This window comes from Urocitellus parryii, chromosome 3 (assembly GCF_045843805.1).
Source record: "Urocitellus parryii isolate mUroPar1 chromosome 3, mUroPar1.hap1, whole genome shotgun sequence".
NCBI lineage: Eukaryota > Metazoa > Chordata > Mammalia > Rodentia > Sciuridae > Urocitellus > Urocitellus parryii.
In genome coordinates this window covers 46012272-46030435 of record NC_135533.1, presented here as the reverse complement: position 1 = coordinate 46030435, position 18164 = coordinate 46012272, and the positions used below count along the sequence as shown (strand labels likewise).

At 37.7% G+C, this 18164-nt stretch overlaps 1 protein-coding gene across 3 annotated transcripts in view; it reads right to left on the bottom strand.

Annotated features, from left to right (window-relative positions):
* The window catches only part of Cped1 (cadherin like and PC-esterase domain containing 1), a 282983-nt gene that overhangs the window by 18057 nt on the left and 246762 nt on the right, over nucleotides 1-18164 (bottom strand). For 2 of the 3 annotated variants that reach the window (XM_026388702.2, XM_026388703.2), the window contains exons 18-22: nucleotides 17496-17632; nucleotides 5693-5913; nucleotides 5335-5436; nucleotides 4845-4932; nucleotides 684-830 (exon numbers count right to left, since the gene is read on the bottom strand). In XM_026388702.2, the coding sequence (XP_026244487.2) occupies nucleotides 684-830; nucleotides 4845-4932; nucleotides 5335-5436; nucleotides 5693-5913; nucleotides 17496-17632 (695 nt within the window). Of the gene's footprint in view, nucleotides 1-683; nucleotides 831-4844; nucleotides 4933-5334; nucleotides 5437-5692; nucleotides 5914-17495; nucleotides 17633-18164 lie in introns of those variants that run through there. The other variant, XM_077795957.1, reaches the window with a different exon arrangement.

Below are 18164 nucleotides of genomic sequence, written 5' to 3'. Positions count from 1 at the left end.
GGGGAGAGGAATGATGTGGTTATGACATAGGCCTGGACAATTTTAGTACTGATGTATGAAAGTGATTGGCAACCTTTCAAAGCTATGGGATCTACCAAGATTTTATTCAAGGGGTAGGGAGGAAATACACAGAAGAATCTTAAAGGTTGGGAGGGAAAAGAATTATTCTTTGTTGTTACCTTATCAGCTAAACCTACTTAATTTCTAATTAGAAACAGAATCATTATTACATTTGCAGAAGAAAAAAAATTATTCAAACCACGGGTCTCTGCTATGCATTAGTTAAACACTCAATTAGTCTAGCACATTCAATAGACTTGATTCCCAAGCTGAATATTTTTGCCACATTCTTTGGATGAGATTTCTGATGGGAGGGCTTGAAGTGTGTTGGAGAAGGTAAGCCCTCTCCAGGTTCCCAGGTTCCCATCTTCCCACATGCATTGACCAATGACCCTTGTTTTTAAGCATCTGATTTTAACAACTTTTTTTTTTTTTTTTTTTGGTGGTGGTGCTGTAACAACTAATTTAAACAGCCAAATTTGTAATTACTATAAGTCTTGCCTGAGTGAGGAAGAGCACATCACTTGATCTCCTTCTGATATCATTTTCTTCTGTGTAAAATAAAGGTACAAATTTTTCTTTTAAATCAAAAGCTATAAAAATCAGAAAGCCAGCATAAATACCTCATGGAAATGACATCCACAACTGCCCTGCAGAAACTCTTTATATCGCCCCATGGTTATAGTGAATGTGTCAACCACTTCATAGCCATAACTTTTTGCAGCATCCAGAATAATCATATTTTCTTTCCATACATTTTGTACTTCACTCTGTATTGCAAAGTAGAAGAATAAGGGTTTTTATTAGCAGTGGATTATTTTATGATTTCATAACTCAAGCAGAAACCATATAAATGCCATCTTTTAAAACAGAAATTGGTTCTATTGTGCGATAAAGAATCTCACATGCATTTTTTAAATAAAGACATGTTCTATCCTTTTTTCTCTCAAGACATCAATATAACTGTTTGAGTGTGTGTGTGTGTTGCATAAAGATGTATAGAGACACATAGTTTTGAACTTTCCCTTACACAGAAAGAAATTAAATGTATTGCCTATAATAAATATAAAACTTCAATTTGAAAACTGACATTTAAGAATCATGAGTGCTAGGTTCAGCTATTTGGATTCTCATTCATTGAGTCACATTAATTGGCATCTGCTTTGTGCTTAGTTTCTAGCTGCAAGACAGGAATACAAGGATAAATAAATTGTGGTTTCCGCTCTTAAGACACTGCATTCTAATAAGAGAAACAGATTCATAAACAGCTATTAAGCCCTTTATTAGAGGAAAATATGCCAGGTTCTGCACTGATGGAAGGAGTAGCTGTCAGGGTCAGGGGAGAGCTGGATGGCGAGGCTTTAAGAGGAGGTTCTGAGCAGTCTTGAGTGAGGTTTGCTGGCTGGAAGAGAGGTGTGTGTTTGGGGGAGCAGCAGACTTGAGTGAAGGCTCCAGCTGCTGTTACTGTGGATCAGATTCCTCCCTCCCTCAGGCGCCAAATCCCTGGCAATGATTGAGCATGGCTGGGAGTTCTAGTTCAGGTGCACTCTGCTAATCATTGTGATTTCAGGGCTTTGTCGTGGCTTGGTTAAGTTTCTCAGAACTGACCTGCTATCCTAGGTTTTCTACTGAAATCATCCTTCTTCCTCTCTTTTCATATCAGACCCATTGCAGTCCAGTACAGTTCCCAGGGAATGCTAGGCACTCAAAAGATATTTGGTGCAGGATCCAGTAACATGCATTGGGATGCTGTGGTCTGAAGGGACTCCTGCCTACGCCCACATCTCTCCCTTTATCTTTTACCCTTTATCAGGCATCCCCCTTGTTTATCCCTTTTTCAGTTAATCCTGTCTGTGCTTGGAGAAGCCAAACTGACACAGGCAAGGTACTGCACTCACTTTTCCTTTTCCCAAAGGACAAATATAATTTCATAGGTAAAAAGACAAATAATAGCTCCCATTTGTTAATCCAACTGCAAGGTAAAAGAAACAGTCATATATATATATAAATTTTCTGCTTTCACTGTACTTGCATATTTATTTGTACATGACCGAGAAGAGGGTTTACTTGAAAATAAAGGTAGCGAATAGAAAAGGCTCAAAAGAAGCACCCTGGAGGAAAGAGACATGCAAATTTTCTCTGGGCCTTCATGATCATATAAAAATGATGCTCCCAAGGCACAGTGGTGCACGCCTGTAATCCCAGCAGCTTGGGAGGCTGAGGCAGGAGCATTGTGAGTTCAAAGCCAGCCTCAGCAAAAGTGAGGGGCTAAGCAACTCAGTGAGACCCTGTCACTAAATAAAATACAAAATAGGGCTAGGGATGTGGCTCAGTGGTTGAGTGCCCCTGAGTTCAATTCCTGGTAATCTCCCAACTCCAAAAAAAAAAAAAGATGTTCAATATTCTCAATTTCATGTGTAGGCTTCTTGTCCAGTTACAAGTATTCTCTCATTTTAATGTACCTAGTTACAAAAGATACATGAAACTTTAAGCATTTTCCAGAGAAATTTTTCTAGAGAAAGACCAGTTCTTTGGGAAATAGATATTTGAATGCAGGGAGCTAACAGGACAGTGCTTTGGGGATCAACACATATGAGGGAGCAAGGGAAGAAGAACTTGGCAGAGTGAAGAGTTGAATTGCAATGCAGTAGCAAAAGAAGCTCTCGCTAATGCCACCTGGAGTTCTAGAGCGGAGATGACCCTAGTGGCCCAGGTCAAGAAAGGGTACTGAGTCTCAGCACTCCAGCATGGGCATGTTGGGCTTCTGCAGCAAGAGACAATTTCTGCTGGGACTCAGATGGGAGTCATCATTAGGACAGGAATGAATGGGAAAGGGTGATCTGGGGACATCCAAATTACTAAGACTCATTCTTTTGTGCACAAGCCATTTTTTTGTGGGTCCATTATGTGTTGAGAAATGTGTTTGGCACTTGGGGTATCAGAGTGACCCATACAAGCTCCCCTTACCTCCATGTATGTCCCTGTTCTCACTCAGATTATAGCCCATCAGGATAGATGAACAACCAAGGTTTGTGTGCGCTGGGTGACAAGAGTGAGGACATAGACACTATTCTAGCCACTCATGGAAGGAGGAACTAACCTATTCAAATGTGTCCAGAATGTCTTCCCAGAAGAAGAAGCACTTAAACTAATGAGGGGGCATGGAGGTGACACAGGTGAAGGGGTGGGGAGGCTACGATCCAAGAAGAGGGAACAGTGGTTTCATAGGCCTGAAAGCATGGAGTGCTTAAGAAGCAGCACATGTTTACCCTGACTGAGCTCAGTGTGAGTGTGTGTGTGTGTGCGTGTGTGTGTGTGTGTGTAGGCATATGTGTGCATGTGCTCTGGGAACAAAGGAAAAATGGATAATTCTAGAGAGGAGGGCAGTTATCAGTCTTGCAAGTATATGATGGGAGTTGAGATTTATGTTCTGTCTTTACTTGCTATTATCCCTTTCTACTATCTTACTCTTTTTGCCCCTTTTCTCCTTCCTTTCTTTTGTTCTTACTCTGTTGGAAAAGACCGATGAGTACCAGCAAAGCTCTGGTGGCAGGCAAAGTCTTTGATGCAGGGTCTGGCACATAGCAAATGCTGAAGAAATGTTAGCTGGAATGAGTGGATTGTGAGTTAATAACCTAAATATAAGCAGGAGCCATGAATGCTCCAGTTGCTCCAAGGAGCTGCAGTCAAAGCAGCACAGTAGAGCTACCAGAGTCAAGAAGGAATTGCAATCTCAGCTGGAAGCCCTCAGATAACATTAAAGGGGCTCCAATTCATAACCCATACCAAAAAACGATCAGAGTCCCCTTTCCTGGTCCCCAGTAAACGTTAGCCCTTCAGCTACCTTAGTTTTTTTTAAATCGCTCAACTCATTTAAAGTTATCTTAAAACTTTTGCTGAGTTCAAGATGCTGAATTTGAAGGTTTAACATTAGTCACTTTCAACCAGTTCTCCCGTTTTGGTATCAAAGAAGATCTGGCATATAAAGTTTCCAGAAAAGAGAGGGGTAATGTGCTCAGTGCTGGGAAAAGCTAGGTATACTCCATACAGACACAAAAATAAATCTTAACTCCTTACATATCAAATGGACAGTTTCCTGCCTGCCCAGTTCCCACTACGCCCCTGAACCATGACTGTGCAATTGTCTGCAGACTTGGGCTGCTGGTGGACTCTCCTCGCTTGAGCAAGAGCAGCTGGTCCTCTGACCTACAGATGTGGTTTTTCTTTTTTGTTCTGCAGTTTCTATTCAGTGGTGAGAAGAATTTATTATCTTCTTCTGGTCAGAAGCCCCTAACTCCTTTCATTCATGAATGTCCAACTACAGGAAAAAGACAATGATACTACTTCAAAGATATTAAAAAAAAAAAGCAATTGTCTTCAAAAAAGCCACTCCTTCCCAAAGGACTCTTTGTTATTGGCAATTTCATTTGTGGTTTTAGCCTGAACCTGAAGAAAAGAAAGCCTTTTTATATAGCCTAGAAAGGCATATGAAAACTTGATGGGTAAATGATACTTAAAGAGGTTTCTCTCTTATATGCCTTAGTTCTTAATTTTGCATGGATCAGCATGCCTTTTTCTTTTATAAACTCAATGCAAATTATTTGCAACACATTTGTGGGCTATGGTTTCATTTTTCCAGGAATAATTATAAATGATTTGAAATCATAATCTCTAAGTATATAATCTTTTTTGATCATCATGAAGGTGTCCTTTTTGGAACCTTTTCCAACAGGGACCAAAATCGGAATTATGAAGTTCACATAGCCAAGAAGAAACGGGCTTACCTGTGTTAAGAAATGCACTCCGTCCACTGGTAGATGGAATCCAATTCCCAAAGTTTTGATGATCACTAGGATATTGAGTAAATTTTCCCTGAATGAAATGATCAGAATTCCAAAGTCACAAACCATAATTACAGCTTAGGTGTTTGTTAATTACCCCCCAAAATCAAGCAGAATCCTTTGAGAACCAGATAATTGGCATCCAGGGCCAAATTCCCATTTTACAGATTTGATGTGTATTAGGGGATTTTGTGGATTGAGTTTGGTATCAGTGAACAGGTTTTTATCTGTATCAAATTTAAATTTGAATAATGAAGAGTCCTGTTGTGATTAGATATAAAAATATTTTGAAACATTTTAAATCAGGCTTTAAATCTAAGTTTAAATTATGAAGTGTTATTTAAGTAAATGTCTTGATAAAACTTAACCATTATCAATATCACCTTTTAAAAAATTTTAAATATCAATGACAATTACTGTCACAGCAGTTTACCTTTTCAAAACCTTGTGAATAATTTGCAGGTGGTTGGAATTAAGCCACTGAACACCACCAACAACCAATACAGTCTGGCCAGTATTCTCTAGGGGACGTGATCTGAAATCCAGAAAGAAAAACAACACATGTTGCTTTAAAACAGATGGTAAACATTTTAACTGCATTGCCTCACATTTCATTGAACCATGTCTGGCTTCCTGATCACAGGACCTTCTTGTCATTTGCAACTCGTTTTCAGCCACATTACTGAGTATCTAAGCCTTTCAGCACATTTGATATACAGTGAGCAATTATGACTGCTAGTAAAACATCAGGACATTATGGCCTTGTGCCATTCATAATAGTTCCATTGTACCTTTGCAGGAGATGTTCAAGTGCTTTCTCAAATGTTGGTCTCAGTGAAGGACTTATCCAAAACTGGGGATAGTAGGAGTAACTAACCAATGTCTTCCCACCATTGACGTTGGGATACAATTTAGTTCCATGCACCTTCTGCCATTCCTGGAGCGTTTCATTTAGTCTTTCAATCAGATAGTACATGATCCCTCTGTTGGTTGAATCACCAATGAAAAGAATCTATAAAGAAAAAGATATTTGTTTCCAAATTGCATGTTTACATGCTATAAGATAGTCTAAAATAACTAATTTTTGAATATTCATAAAATCACATGTCTAATCAAAGGACAGCCCCTCAAAAATAACATTTATTGGAACAAGATTTATCAGATCCTCACCCAACTTGTTCCTTTTCCTGTCTTCTATATTATTAGTAATGACATCCTCTAATTGTTGACTCAATAATGCATAAAACTTTTCTCTCCATGCTAATTTCAATTTTTTAATCTCCCATATGTTCGTTGCTTTTTTATCTACTCATTTAACAAGGCTTAAAGATGCTTGAAATATTTTAGTGCTCAGGATTTTTCAATATGTTTTGTAGATGTAAAAACAGAGAATCTGCAGAGGTAGCTAGCCCTAGAGGTTATGTTATTACTTGAAAAAAAAAAAAGATGACTAGAATCTGATTTTCTGCACATCATGCCATGTCCCAGGTTGTATAGCCCAGTGCCAGTGCCGTTTGCTCCCCAGGAAAGTCTCCCACATCCATCACCTCCTTTCCATCCCACCAGTCTTCTTTGGGCTCTCTCTATCTCTAAGCTACACTATTGCAGCACTCTCCTGAGCAGTCTTCCTTCTTGGACAGTGGCTGCCCTCTAATTTATTCAACACACAGTATTGCTGAGATAAATTTTTAAATATCTACTTCTGGTTATCTTATTTGCAGGTTCAAAATTTATATTGGCTTCCATATCCTAAAGAATCAAGTCTGAACTATTTAAGTTCAGCTAACAGTTACTGAAGTTTTATTGCATGTCATGGTCTGCTAGTTGGAGATTTCCACAGATGAGGAATTTGAGACTCAGGAAGACTGAGGTCATAAATCTAGTAAATGGTGAACACAGGACTCACACCCAGGTCCTTTGACTCTGTGCAGGGGCAACGGCTCTTCCTCTCAATATGTCCCCTCATGTAAGCATGACACACTCCTACTTTTTCACTGAACATGATTTGCACTCAACAACATCTGTTTTTCCTTGTGTTAATCCATCTGCCTCGAACGTTCCTCCCTCTGCAATTCCACCTGTCAACCTCCAGACCCAACACCAGCAGCACCTCTACCAATAGGCCCAGTGCCCTTAGCCTGAATTACCTTCTCAGGCCTCTGTGATTCCATTAAATTTTTACTTCCATTATAGATTGAATCAATGTCTACATGAAATTATGGCTATTTGTATTTGCATCTTTTTTTTTTCTCATATCTTATCAAAGAATAGTTGAGATCAGGGTTACCTTCTCATTCTATTTCTCTATAGTACCATATGTGCCCTTTAAAAACAGTGAATTGAAAGCAAAAGGGGATTTTTTTCCATGGACAATATTTGAATATTTTTGGATAAGACTGAGTTTATTCTTGATTTTTTTCTCTTTCTTTTTTTTCATTGGTCATGCACATATTTTATTCTAATTTTAACAGCCAGAATTGCCTTCATTTCTCAGGAATTTCTGCATTTGTTTATCCAGAGTGAATATGGTAAGAATCTGAAAAGATTTATTCTTTCCAAGGTAAGTGTGTCAAAATAGTTGTATGAAGAAATCCAGAAAGTTTCTCCAATTTGCCTTTCAGTGCCAATACTCTTACCATAAACCTGGTCAAGATTAACTGAATAATATGCCAAGGCCCACACCAAACCTCTTAGTCAAGTTCCATGTGGGGCAATAAAATTTCAGTACAGTAAAATAATTTGGGAAATGAATTGCTTCTTAACTAGAGTTAACTTGTAACTGTTCTTCTGGACTAGATTTCTGATTTTTAAACAGGAATATCGAATCATCATGAATATTCTTAATTTGGATACTAAAGATTATGCAAATCTACTTGTACTAGTTTACTAGTGCTGTCATTACACAGTACCACAGACTCAGTGCTTCAACAACAGATATTTAATTTCTCACATTTCTGGGGGCTAGAAATCTAAGATCGAGTGATTGGCAGGGCTGATTCCTTTAAAGGGTCTCTCTGGCTTGTCTTCTCTCTGTCTTGCATGGTCTTACCCTGTGTGAGTCTGTGTCCTAATCGCTTCTATTAAAGACTCTAGTCATATTGGATTAGGTGGACTCCACCCAGATAATCTCATTTTACCTTATTCACCTCTTTAAAGGCCCTATCTCTATAGACACTTTCTGAGGTACTAGGAAGTTATAACTTCCAACTTATGAGTTTTGCAGAAAGAAAGCCACTCAGACCATGATACTAGTAAAGGACACCCTCAAGATCTAGCTTTAAACCAAATCACCGCTAAGGACTTTTCGTTGGGCTTCTCTTTATTTTGGTATCAAGGTCCATTTCCTAAATATCTATATTATGGGCTATCAGAGATACAGAGGTTTAGAAAAGTCAAAGTAGTAGCATGTTACTGAGAGAAGAACAATGACAAAACTTGTAGATTCCCAGTCTTTCTGTGTGGTTAGCTCTGAAGATGTGACCCACCAGAGCTGATCACAGACAAAACAACTGTGTTACAGAATTCTAAGGTACTATTCTTTATTACCTAGAAAATCTTAGACAAATGGTATGGCTTCTTCAGGGTATAATTTCCTCATGTGTAAAATGGAGAAAAACACAGCACCACCTCAGAAGATTTACATGAGGCTTTAAATACTTATCCTGTTGCTGGCACACAATAAGCACATAATGGATGTGAGCTGGCATTAAGGCACAGGAGAAGCCAGCAGCATTTTTTGAGGATGCCTTGCAGTGCCTCGTGAAGCACTTTGAATTCTTCCGTCCCATTCAGAGAAAATGATGTGGAAGATGGGAATAACTGAGTTACCACAAGTCTTCCCCCTCCATCACCAAGCTGTTACTACTGACCCAAGCTGCTACTACTGTAGAGGGCTGCTGCAGAAACCAAGGTTCTGGATGGAGGACTGAAAGAGAGACTGTTACCTGAGCAAACCATCATGCTCAGAGGAGGTCCCTGGGGCTACCCGCCACCGACCAATAAGAGCTACATAGATGCCAGGAGCTTCACCACCATCATTTGCAAAACAAGTTCTGTTATACAGCAAATATCTTGATAGCATTTTTGAATTCAGGCAACATAGCTTTGGGAAGACCATTTTCTTTCTTTCTTTTTTAACATTTATTCTTTAGTTGTAGGTGGACACAATACCTTTATTTAATTTTTATGTGGTGCTGGTGATCCAAGTCAGTGCCTCACGCATGTTAGGCAAGCACTTTTCCTCTCAGCCACCACCCCAGCCCCAGGGGAAGATCATTTTCTACAGGGCTATCTAATCTCATTGCCTTTCCATTCATGAAAGTTGAAAATAATAAAAGCATAGATAAAATAAATGAAGCTATGATATTAAATTGATTGTTCTATCAGTGAAACAGATTTTCTAAGAGGTTAACTGGTATTCCTAACTAAAAGATTGCTAACATCAAAATGCCAGCCCTTTTAAACATACAACACAGAATTTAAAATTAATATCATAAATTAAAGAGTGGTTCTTTTCAGTCACATGATTCATTTTCAGTCTTTTATATCTTTTAGATCATTCAGATTTCTTGAAATTTATTAAAAGGAAAATGTGCAGACTATTTGTTTTAGAGGACAAATTCTATTTCAAAATCCCTAAATTATTACAAATATTTATGACTATCCATACAATTAATAAATGTCTTTTCCTCTTTCCTCTGAAATTTATTTCCTTAGGTTAGCATATACAGTTATTGGTGGGCACAAGCAAATGGAGACGGAAAAAAAAAAGATCACTAAATACAAATAGTAAGAATATTATTTGTTTTTTCCTTTTATGGAGTAAAAATAACCTCACTGATAGTTTAAATCAAAAGTTCCCGAAGTTTTGGTTGTGTCTTTATCAATAAATACTATTTCTAACTATTATTTGTGTCAGGAAACCATTTCTTTAAGAATAGAAGTCCTTTTATGCATCACAGGGATTATAAATTATTTCTCTCCTCTTTCTCTTTCTTCAGCATAGGTTGCATTTAATCTGTACAGAAATGTAAGCATTCCTATGGCCCAATAAAATGCATGAGGTTGAAAACACAGGGCTCACCCAGCTAGCAGGAACCCACAGAAATATCCAAGAGGGGAAGTCCCACAAGAGAGCAAGAGGTGCTATCATCTACTAGCGTAGGTAATGCTTGCTGACTGGTGAGCACTCACAGGATATAAATAAAGAAGATGAAAGTGCAGCAAGAAGTCTTGTTCATCATCACATCTATCTCAGGGCCAAGCATAGCACCTGTGTTGAGGAAGCTTCATGGCGGTGCTGAGGAACCCCAGGATTGAGAAGAACTGCTCTCATAAGATAGACACCCATTTCTAAAGGAGACAAGGGTTGTCCAGCTGTAACACAAAGCCCTGGCAGATCAGATCACTAATGATATTTAAGTAATGACAAAAATCCAGTTCAACAAAGCATCTCTCCATGCCATGTGATTTGGCTACAATGAATGTATTCCAATCATGCATTTTAATTAAATTGACTGTAGATGGGCAGCCAAATTGCTGTTTGTGGGTAAAAACAAATGTGAGATTGAAATTTAAGCAAATCGCCTTCAAACACAAAATTTGACCACAGAGAAAATCAAGTAACTATATAATGCCAGTTAAACATGGTTCTTCTAGCTATTGGAACTGAACTGCGTATGTAACCATTTTGTCTGGCTTGTGGGTATATTTACTGAATGCTGAAGGAGGGCACCAAGTATGAGTCATCCTCTCCTGGGGAGTGTGAGGTGCACTCCCTTCTTTTATCCTGCCCTGATTATTGAAAGCAACAGCAATCATAAATTAAGTAGCCATAATGGAATTCACATTACTCACAATATATTATTATAAATTAGCCACACTTCAAAATTTAAACACCTTTAGGTCTAAGACACTACTTAGCTTGAAAACATTACTTAAAAATTTAAGTTACATTTCCTGTTTTAACAGCTGAGTTCAAGTACTTTCAGTAAACATTGCCTTTTATATTTCCCTTTCTTAATTGCACTCTTCTTTCAGATATTTTATTACTGGTTTAAATTCTGAACTGTTTTCCACTGACAAACAAAATAAGGGCTTGTTTCATTCAGTTGGGTTACATGATATAGTTGCTTGATTTTCAGCAGTAAATTTGATTGTCATATTTCTAAACTATTTCCTACGTATTTCACACTGTGATTGTAAAGGTGGGCTCTGACAAATTTTTATCAATGTTCCATTCATACTTTTAAGAAGAGGGTATCTATTTAGAGAAAAGTGTGAACATATAATTGGAATCCTAGCTTTTGATTCAACACAGAATCGCAAACCTTAAACATATTTATAAAAAAACTATAAGTGAGTCACATCCTGTTTGGATAAAGCTAGAGTTGAAAAGGGGTCTCACGTGTACCTGCCCTCCATAATGCTCAAGTGTGCTACAGAAATGAATTGTACAAATGCTCCAAGGAGAAAGGTGGCTTTGTCTTTGCACTCAAGAGCTTGATCCGTCTTTCCTTCTGTTAACACTGCTGAAATGAAGGAAATGACTAAGGTGCAGAAAGTTCAGTGCTGCTCACAGGTCTTTAAGTGCAGTGAGGTTCCTGGTCAAAGTTACTGGAAACCTGACCCCCTTTTCAAATCTCAACTGGATTGTGTCTTGTTCTTTCCTTGCAGGTGGGCTTGTATTTTCAAGCATAGTCTTGGCATTCATCAATGTAAAACAGTAGGAAAAAGATGGAATGGGTCATAATAACAACTTAAGGAAACCTGACAGAGATAAATGACTACTTGGAGATTCTAAAGAAAGCAGAATGCTATTTGAAGGCCTAACTTTTCAATAGTTCTCACTGGACCTGTCAAATTCTGTTGCCTTTACATTTGATTCTTTGGAGAAAAATAACTCAGTTTAATATGTTCCCTCAAAATGAAGCTTGCCAAGTTTAGGATTGACATTAAAGATCTGTTTTCTCCTTTTCTTTTTGCAGCACAATAGGTTTGAACTACTTATTCATGGCAAGAATGACATTTCTGGATGCTCATGATTGAATGTCTTAGTTTTCCATTTTTTTTTGTATTACTTTTAAATTTTTTTATTTTTAAAATAAATGACAGCAGAATGCATTATGATTCATAATACACATATAGAGCACAGTTTTTCATATCTCTGGTTGTAAATAAAGTATATCCACCCCAATTCATGTCTTCATACATGTGCTTTGGATAATGATGACCATCATATTCCACCATCATTGCTAACTTTCTGTATTACTTTTAAGTCCTCAGGTTAGTAGAGCTACTATACTCTTAGGAATTATGTGTTTAATATGACCCTATTTTTATATGACCCAAGATGTGTAAACTGGAGACCTGGAAAAAAAAAATGAGAACTTTAGCGCCATTGCCAATGCCTTTCCCACTTGGTTGAATCATTCCCCTTTATCCCACTAAAGGAAGTAAAAAGCACTAGCCTTGAGGAGTGGGATTCTCACATCATGCTCTTTGGAAAAATGAAGATCACTACTTTTCTAGTTCAATTAAGCTATTTCAAAATAACAGATTCATAGATGACCTCGAAGTACAAAGTACCCAGTCATCTTCTTTCTGGCAACTTCTCCAAACCCTTCTAGTCTGTATCTGGGGACTGCTTCCTACTGTGGCAATCATCATGCTGTTTTTGCAATGATTACTTCTCTCATTTGTCTTCTTCCACTAGAAAAATAGCATCTGGAAAAAATGCTGTACACTCCTGGGATAGTTTCTTACCTCAAAAAAACATTAGATAAATGAACAAAGTGACATCACGAAAGTTTCATGTCTTAGAACTTAACTTCAAGTGATGGGGGGACTCGACTATGTGATAACATTATGGATAACTGATAGCAGCAATATATCTGGCATGGGGAACATAGTAAATCTGATGAGTTTGGTGAATAAAAATAATCACTTTGTTGGTGAGATGGAGAACTATAGCTCAGAATCATCCATTCTGATTGCCTATCTGAACCTCTTCCTGCCTCATTACTACCTCATTGTCCTTTGTACATATAAGTGATTTTTGCTAAAGTAATATGTTTCTATTATTGAATATTTGACATGGTAGGAAAAGATACAAAAAGTCACCATACAATACATTTAAAAAGCAAAACATTTGTATTACTTTTTCTTACATTTATATAATTGTTATGCCTTAAGATTTATTTGTCTTTAGAATAGTATGGTAATTATTAAAAATCTGGCTAGGATGAGAACTTATTTGTCTTAGTAATCTCGCAGGAGAATTAAGGAGTATTTAGTGTATTTTTATTATTCTAATGGAAAGTAAAAAAAAAATAAACTGGGAAACCTTTTGCTTACCTACTCCAATTACTATACGGAGCTTACCTAAACCAAGTGCTATAACATAGTTGCAGCTTTGAATGTTTATAATTATCTCTACTTTTATGAGCCGTATTAATGTAGGCATCTGACTATATTACCAAATCCTGTGACTCAAAGTGAAATATCTTTCTCAGGACCTCCCTCCTTTGCATTTCCACTAGCTCTGCACTAGTTATGATTTAGACAATCCTTTAAAATATAGATTTCTGTTTTTATTGGTTGATTTATGGATTGATGGCAGTGCTGGGAATTGAACCCCGAGTCTCATGCTAGCAATAGAGAGTGCTCTATCCCTGAGCCATACCTCCAATCCTAACATATACAGTTTTAGTTTAAGAAAACAATGTTCACATATTGTGAAAATGAAAACACGCATAAAAATATCTCTGCTCTCCTCCCCAGTCATGCTCTATTACCTAAGCTGCTTTCCTGAGCATGTGATCTGGACAGTCTCACAGGGCTTGTGCTTGGAAGAGTTCTGTGCTTGGTTTATTGTCCCACCATTGCATTGGGGTTCTTAATAATGTTTTTTAACACAGGGTCCTGTATTTCATTTTGTACCCTACCCCTCCTCCACTCCTCTCCACCTATTGCATTCATTTTTATCAATTTGTGACTTCCAGAAATTCTCTGTGGAGGCAAGCATGTTTGTATGCATTAGGTTTTACATCAATGGGATTATTCTATAGAATAATTATTCTATATTCTATATATTGATTATTATTATTATATCTAGATTATTCTATATCTTGCTTTGTTGCATGTTGGAATTTTTCCATAAACAGCCTCAGTCTCCTAGCATCCATTTCCTTCTTAGGCAGTTTCCCTTCTGCTAAGGGAAGATCTTTCTAGTCCTGGTTATGCCACTCCTCTGTTAAAAGGGGACAATGCTTCTCTGTTTGTATATAAAATAAATTAGAATCTTGGAAAACAAATCAGATTCGTATGACCAGTGCCAGTGTTTTGGAAAACGTGAGTGTCTGAGCACACAGGTCTCAAGGAAGACTCTGGACTAGGTGAAGTAATACAATTAGCCCTCTCTGTTAAGCAGGAAGCTGGTTGATCTCTGCTGGAGTCACCTAATCTGAGCATAGGAGACTATTGACTTTGCAACAAACAATGTTTCTTGCTAACAAGTAGAAAAAAAAATGATCCACCCTCCTTACATTTATTTATTTATTTATTTATTTATTGGTGCTGGGAATTGTACCCAGGACCTTGTTGCGTGTGAGGCAAGCAAAATCTATCAACTGAGCTATATCCCCAGTCCCTTACCATTATCTTGTACAGTTGTTAAAAATCAGCTAAGTCCAAAAGGACTTAAAAAGAGCATAATTCAGGGGCATAGCCACATCAATGTTTATAGCAACACAATTCACAATAGCTAAACTGTGGAACCAACCTAGATGCCCTTCAGAAGATGAATGGATAAAAAAATGTGACATATATACATAATGGAATATTACTCAGCAATAAAAGAGAATAAAATCATGGGCATTTGTGGGTAAATGGATGGAGTTAGAGAAGATAATGCTAATTGAAGTTAGCCAATCCCCCCAAAAAACAAATGCTGAATGTTTTCTTTAATTAAGGAGGCTGATTCATAGTGGGATAGGGAGAGGGAGCATGGGAGTAATGGACGAACTCTAGATAGGGCAGAGGGGTTGGAGAGGAAGGGAGGGAATCATTACTATACAAAGTACATGAGTAAAGACACAAATTGATGTGAATATACTATGTATACAACCAGAGATATGAAAAATTGTGCTCTATATATGTAATAAGGATTATAATACATTCTGCTGTCATATATCATTAAAAAATACATAAAAAAAGAAATTACTAGAGACAATGATATGGACTGAATTCTTATGTCCCCTCCAAATTCATGTGTTGAACTAGTAACTCACAGTATGACCATATCAAGAGGTGAAAGCTCAGGAGGTAATTATGTTTATTTAGATGGATCATGAGCCTCCATGATGAAGTTGTGTCCTTATAAAAGAAAGAGACCAAAGCTCTTTCTCTTTTTACTGCATGAAGACTACAGGAAGGCAGTCACCAGAAACCAGGAAGAGGACTCTCACCAGCACCTGACCACGCTGGCATCCTGATCTCAGACTCCTCAATATCCAGAGCTGTAGGACATATATATGAGCTGCCCAGTTTATGGTATTTCATTAAAGCATTCCCAGCTAAGGCAGGAAAGAAGGCTTTTAGCTTTCTATAAAATAAATTAATCCATAGTAGAGGCTTAAACATAAGTAGCTCATGTTTACTTATTATTTTACAGATGAAGAAAATGAGCTGAGAAACAATACGTGTCCCATCCCAAACCACAGAATTTAGCGATAAACTTAATATCTACCGATTTTCAGGTTAATAAACTGTGACATCTTCTTGGAATTTTACTGAATACTCTATATTCTGAGGTCAGAATGGTATTCTGAGTTTAGAGACATCTGGTCGGTGTGGCAACAGTGATTGTCATGGCTTCTAGTGCTGTGCTTCTAAGCTATGAAGGGTGGATGTCCAAGCTGGGGGTTCAAAGTGCCTGAGTCACAGCCATTCCCACGCTTCTGCAGTGACTGTGAATTACCCAATCTCTCAGAACTTGGATTTTCTTAAGAAGAAAATTTATTACTAATATTATTCTACTGATAATATTAATATGTTATTGTTACAGAGTTATGACTAGGAATAAAAAAGATTTTAATTCATTCATTTACTCAACCAATATTTATTTATTTGTTGGTGTTGCAGTTTGAACCCAGACAGAGCCTTGCACATGCTAAGCATATGCTCTAGCACTGATCTAAATCCTCAGCCTTACAAATATTGAGGGATGATTATAGCAATGAATCAAATACATTCCCTGCCCTCATGAAGCTTACAGTCGGTTGGGATTTAAGGTATAAGAAGGTTAGCCACATCTTTCCCCACACAGAATCAATGCTCAGTTAATATTACTGATGGCAACATAGGTTTCTAAGTAATTGTTTTCCGTTTTTTCCCTTTTGTACAAATTAATATTGCTGCTTTATCAGTAGAGATATCCTTAATTGTGAAAACTGGGAGCATTTCTATTGAAATCATGAAGAAGATATCTATCTTCCTGTTGTGCCCCTCACTTCCTGTCATGCTTCTTAAACCAGTTGCTAGCAGAAAATTTGGCTAATATTTCTATCCACAGGGTTTTTTTTTTGAGCCAGTGGCAATTAAATATAGACCCATATCTCCAACCCTTTTTAAATATTTTATTTAAAGCTACAGTTTCACCAAGTTGCTTAGGGTCTCACTAAGTTGCTGAGGCTGGCTTTGAATTCATGATCCTCCTGCTTCAGCCACCCTCCTTTCTAGGATTACAGGTGTGCACCTTCACACCCTGCCTCCAGTTTATTTTTTTTTAATGCATAAATATAATTTTGTAAAATTCAGCTTTTGAAATCATGCCCATGTGTGAGATCTTACACACAGTGTATATAAGGAAATGTTCATCTAATAAAAAGTACTTGAAAAATCTGGTGAAGATTACTTACTTGGTGTTATTAAGCAAGCATCTCAGTCTATGAGCCCGTTTCGCATGTCCGAGAGTTCTGCCGGACTCTACCTAGTCAGAGCATGCCTAGCAAGAAGACAATGCATGTCCAAGAAATCAGCTTAGAAGCCTCACTAAAGGGAAAATCAGGCTAGTGAGGTCCATGTGAGACCTGCCCAGGAATGTGAAAGAAGATCATCAAGGTTAGAGGGTAAAAACAATTTGCCATGCACTTGGTAAGTTCTACAAGAAGTGCGTCTTGCATGCATTTGATTTCTTGAGCTGAGCTACAGATGTCTGTCTTAACAGCAGTGCCCTGAGAGCTGCGGTTGACAAGGCCAGCTGCTCTGAACTGCCAACTGCCAGTTGACGTGGCAAGCTCCTAACAACTTGTGCTGCAAGAACAGCATGGAATTGGGTCAGCGCAGGACACGACTTTAATATCCTCCATCTGTCAAGTAGACTGATGGAGATAAAAATGAATATTTTGAGCAAGAACTGTTAAAGCTCTTCTATGATACCATCTATATATAATTGAAAAGCCAAGTTGCATTCAATTAGTTTTCCTCTGTGACTGAAGGCAACAAATTGGTCTAGAATATACAACCACCTGGTTTTTAGAGCTGCAGGCAGCAAAAATTGAAGGCTTCCCCGACAGGACTGGATGCAGCACCTACCTTCCTTCCTCCCAGGCACTGCTGGAGCTGAGGCTTAGTTAGGACACCATGTTGGCAGTTGTGGGGCTGCCAAGTTATTTCTCTCCAGTCACAGGTCCTGTTGTCTGAACAACTAAGGCAAGGCACGATCCACTGGCCTGGAACAGATGGCAAAACTTCCTTTGGTTTGGTTTCTACTGGCAAAATTATAGTTTGCAAGTAACTTGAGAATCCAGTGTATGGCACACAATTATAGAAATTATAGTGAGAAGATTATTCTTATCATATAAATCCAGTGGAGCAATGCATGGCCTTCTGCCAACCAAATAGAAGAGCTGAAGTAATGTTCTGAAATAGCACAGATCACGTTGAAATTAAGTATGAGCTCTGTTCCATGAAACCATATACTTACATCAAAAAAAATTAAGTGATCAGGCACTACTCAATTATTACTTATTTTTAAACAGTATATCACTGCTCCTTTGATCAATAGGAATGAAGTAGATTAAGAGCCCCTCAAATTGTTAGTAGGTCTCAAATATATACTAAAATTACACATTCTTAAATTGCTAGTCCAGGTATTTTCCCTGCTCTCAAAAGATTTAAGGTACAAGAGAACTACTTCTGTATTCTGATATTTCATTATTTTGGAGAAAAGCTATTATTCCTCAATTTGATTAATGTTTTTTG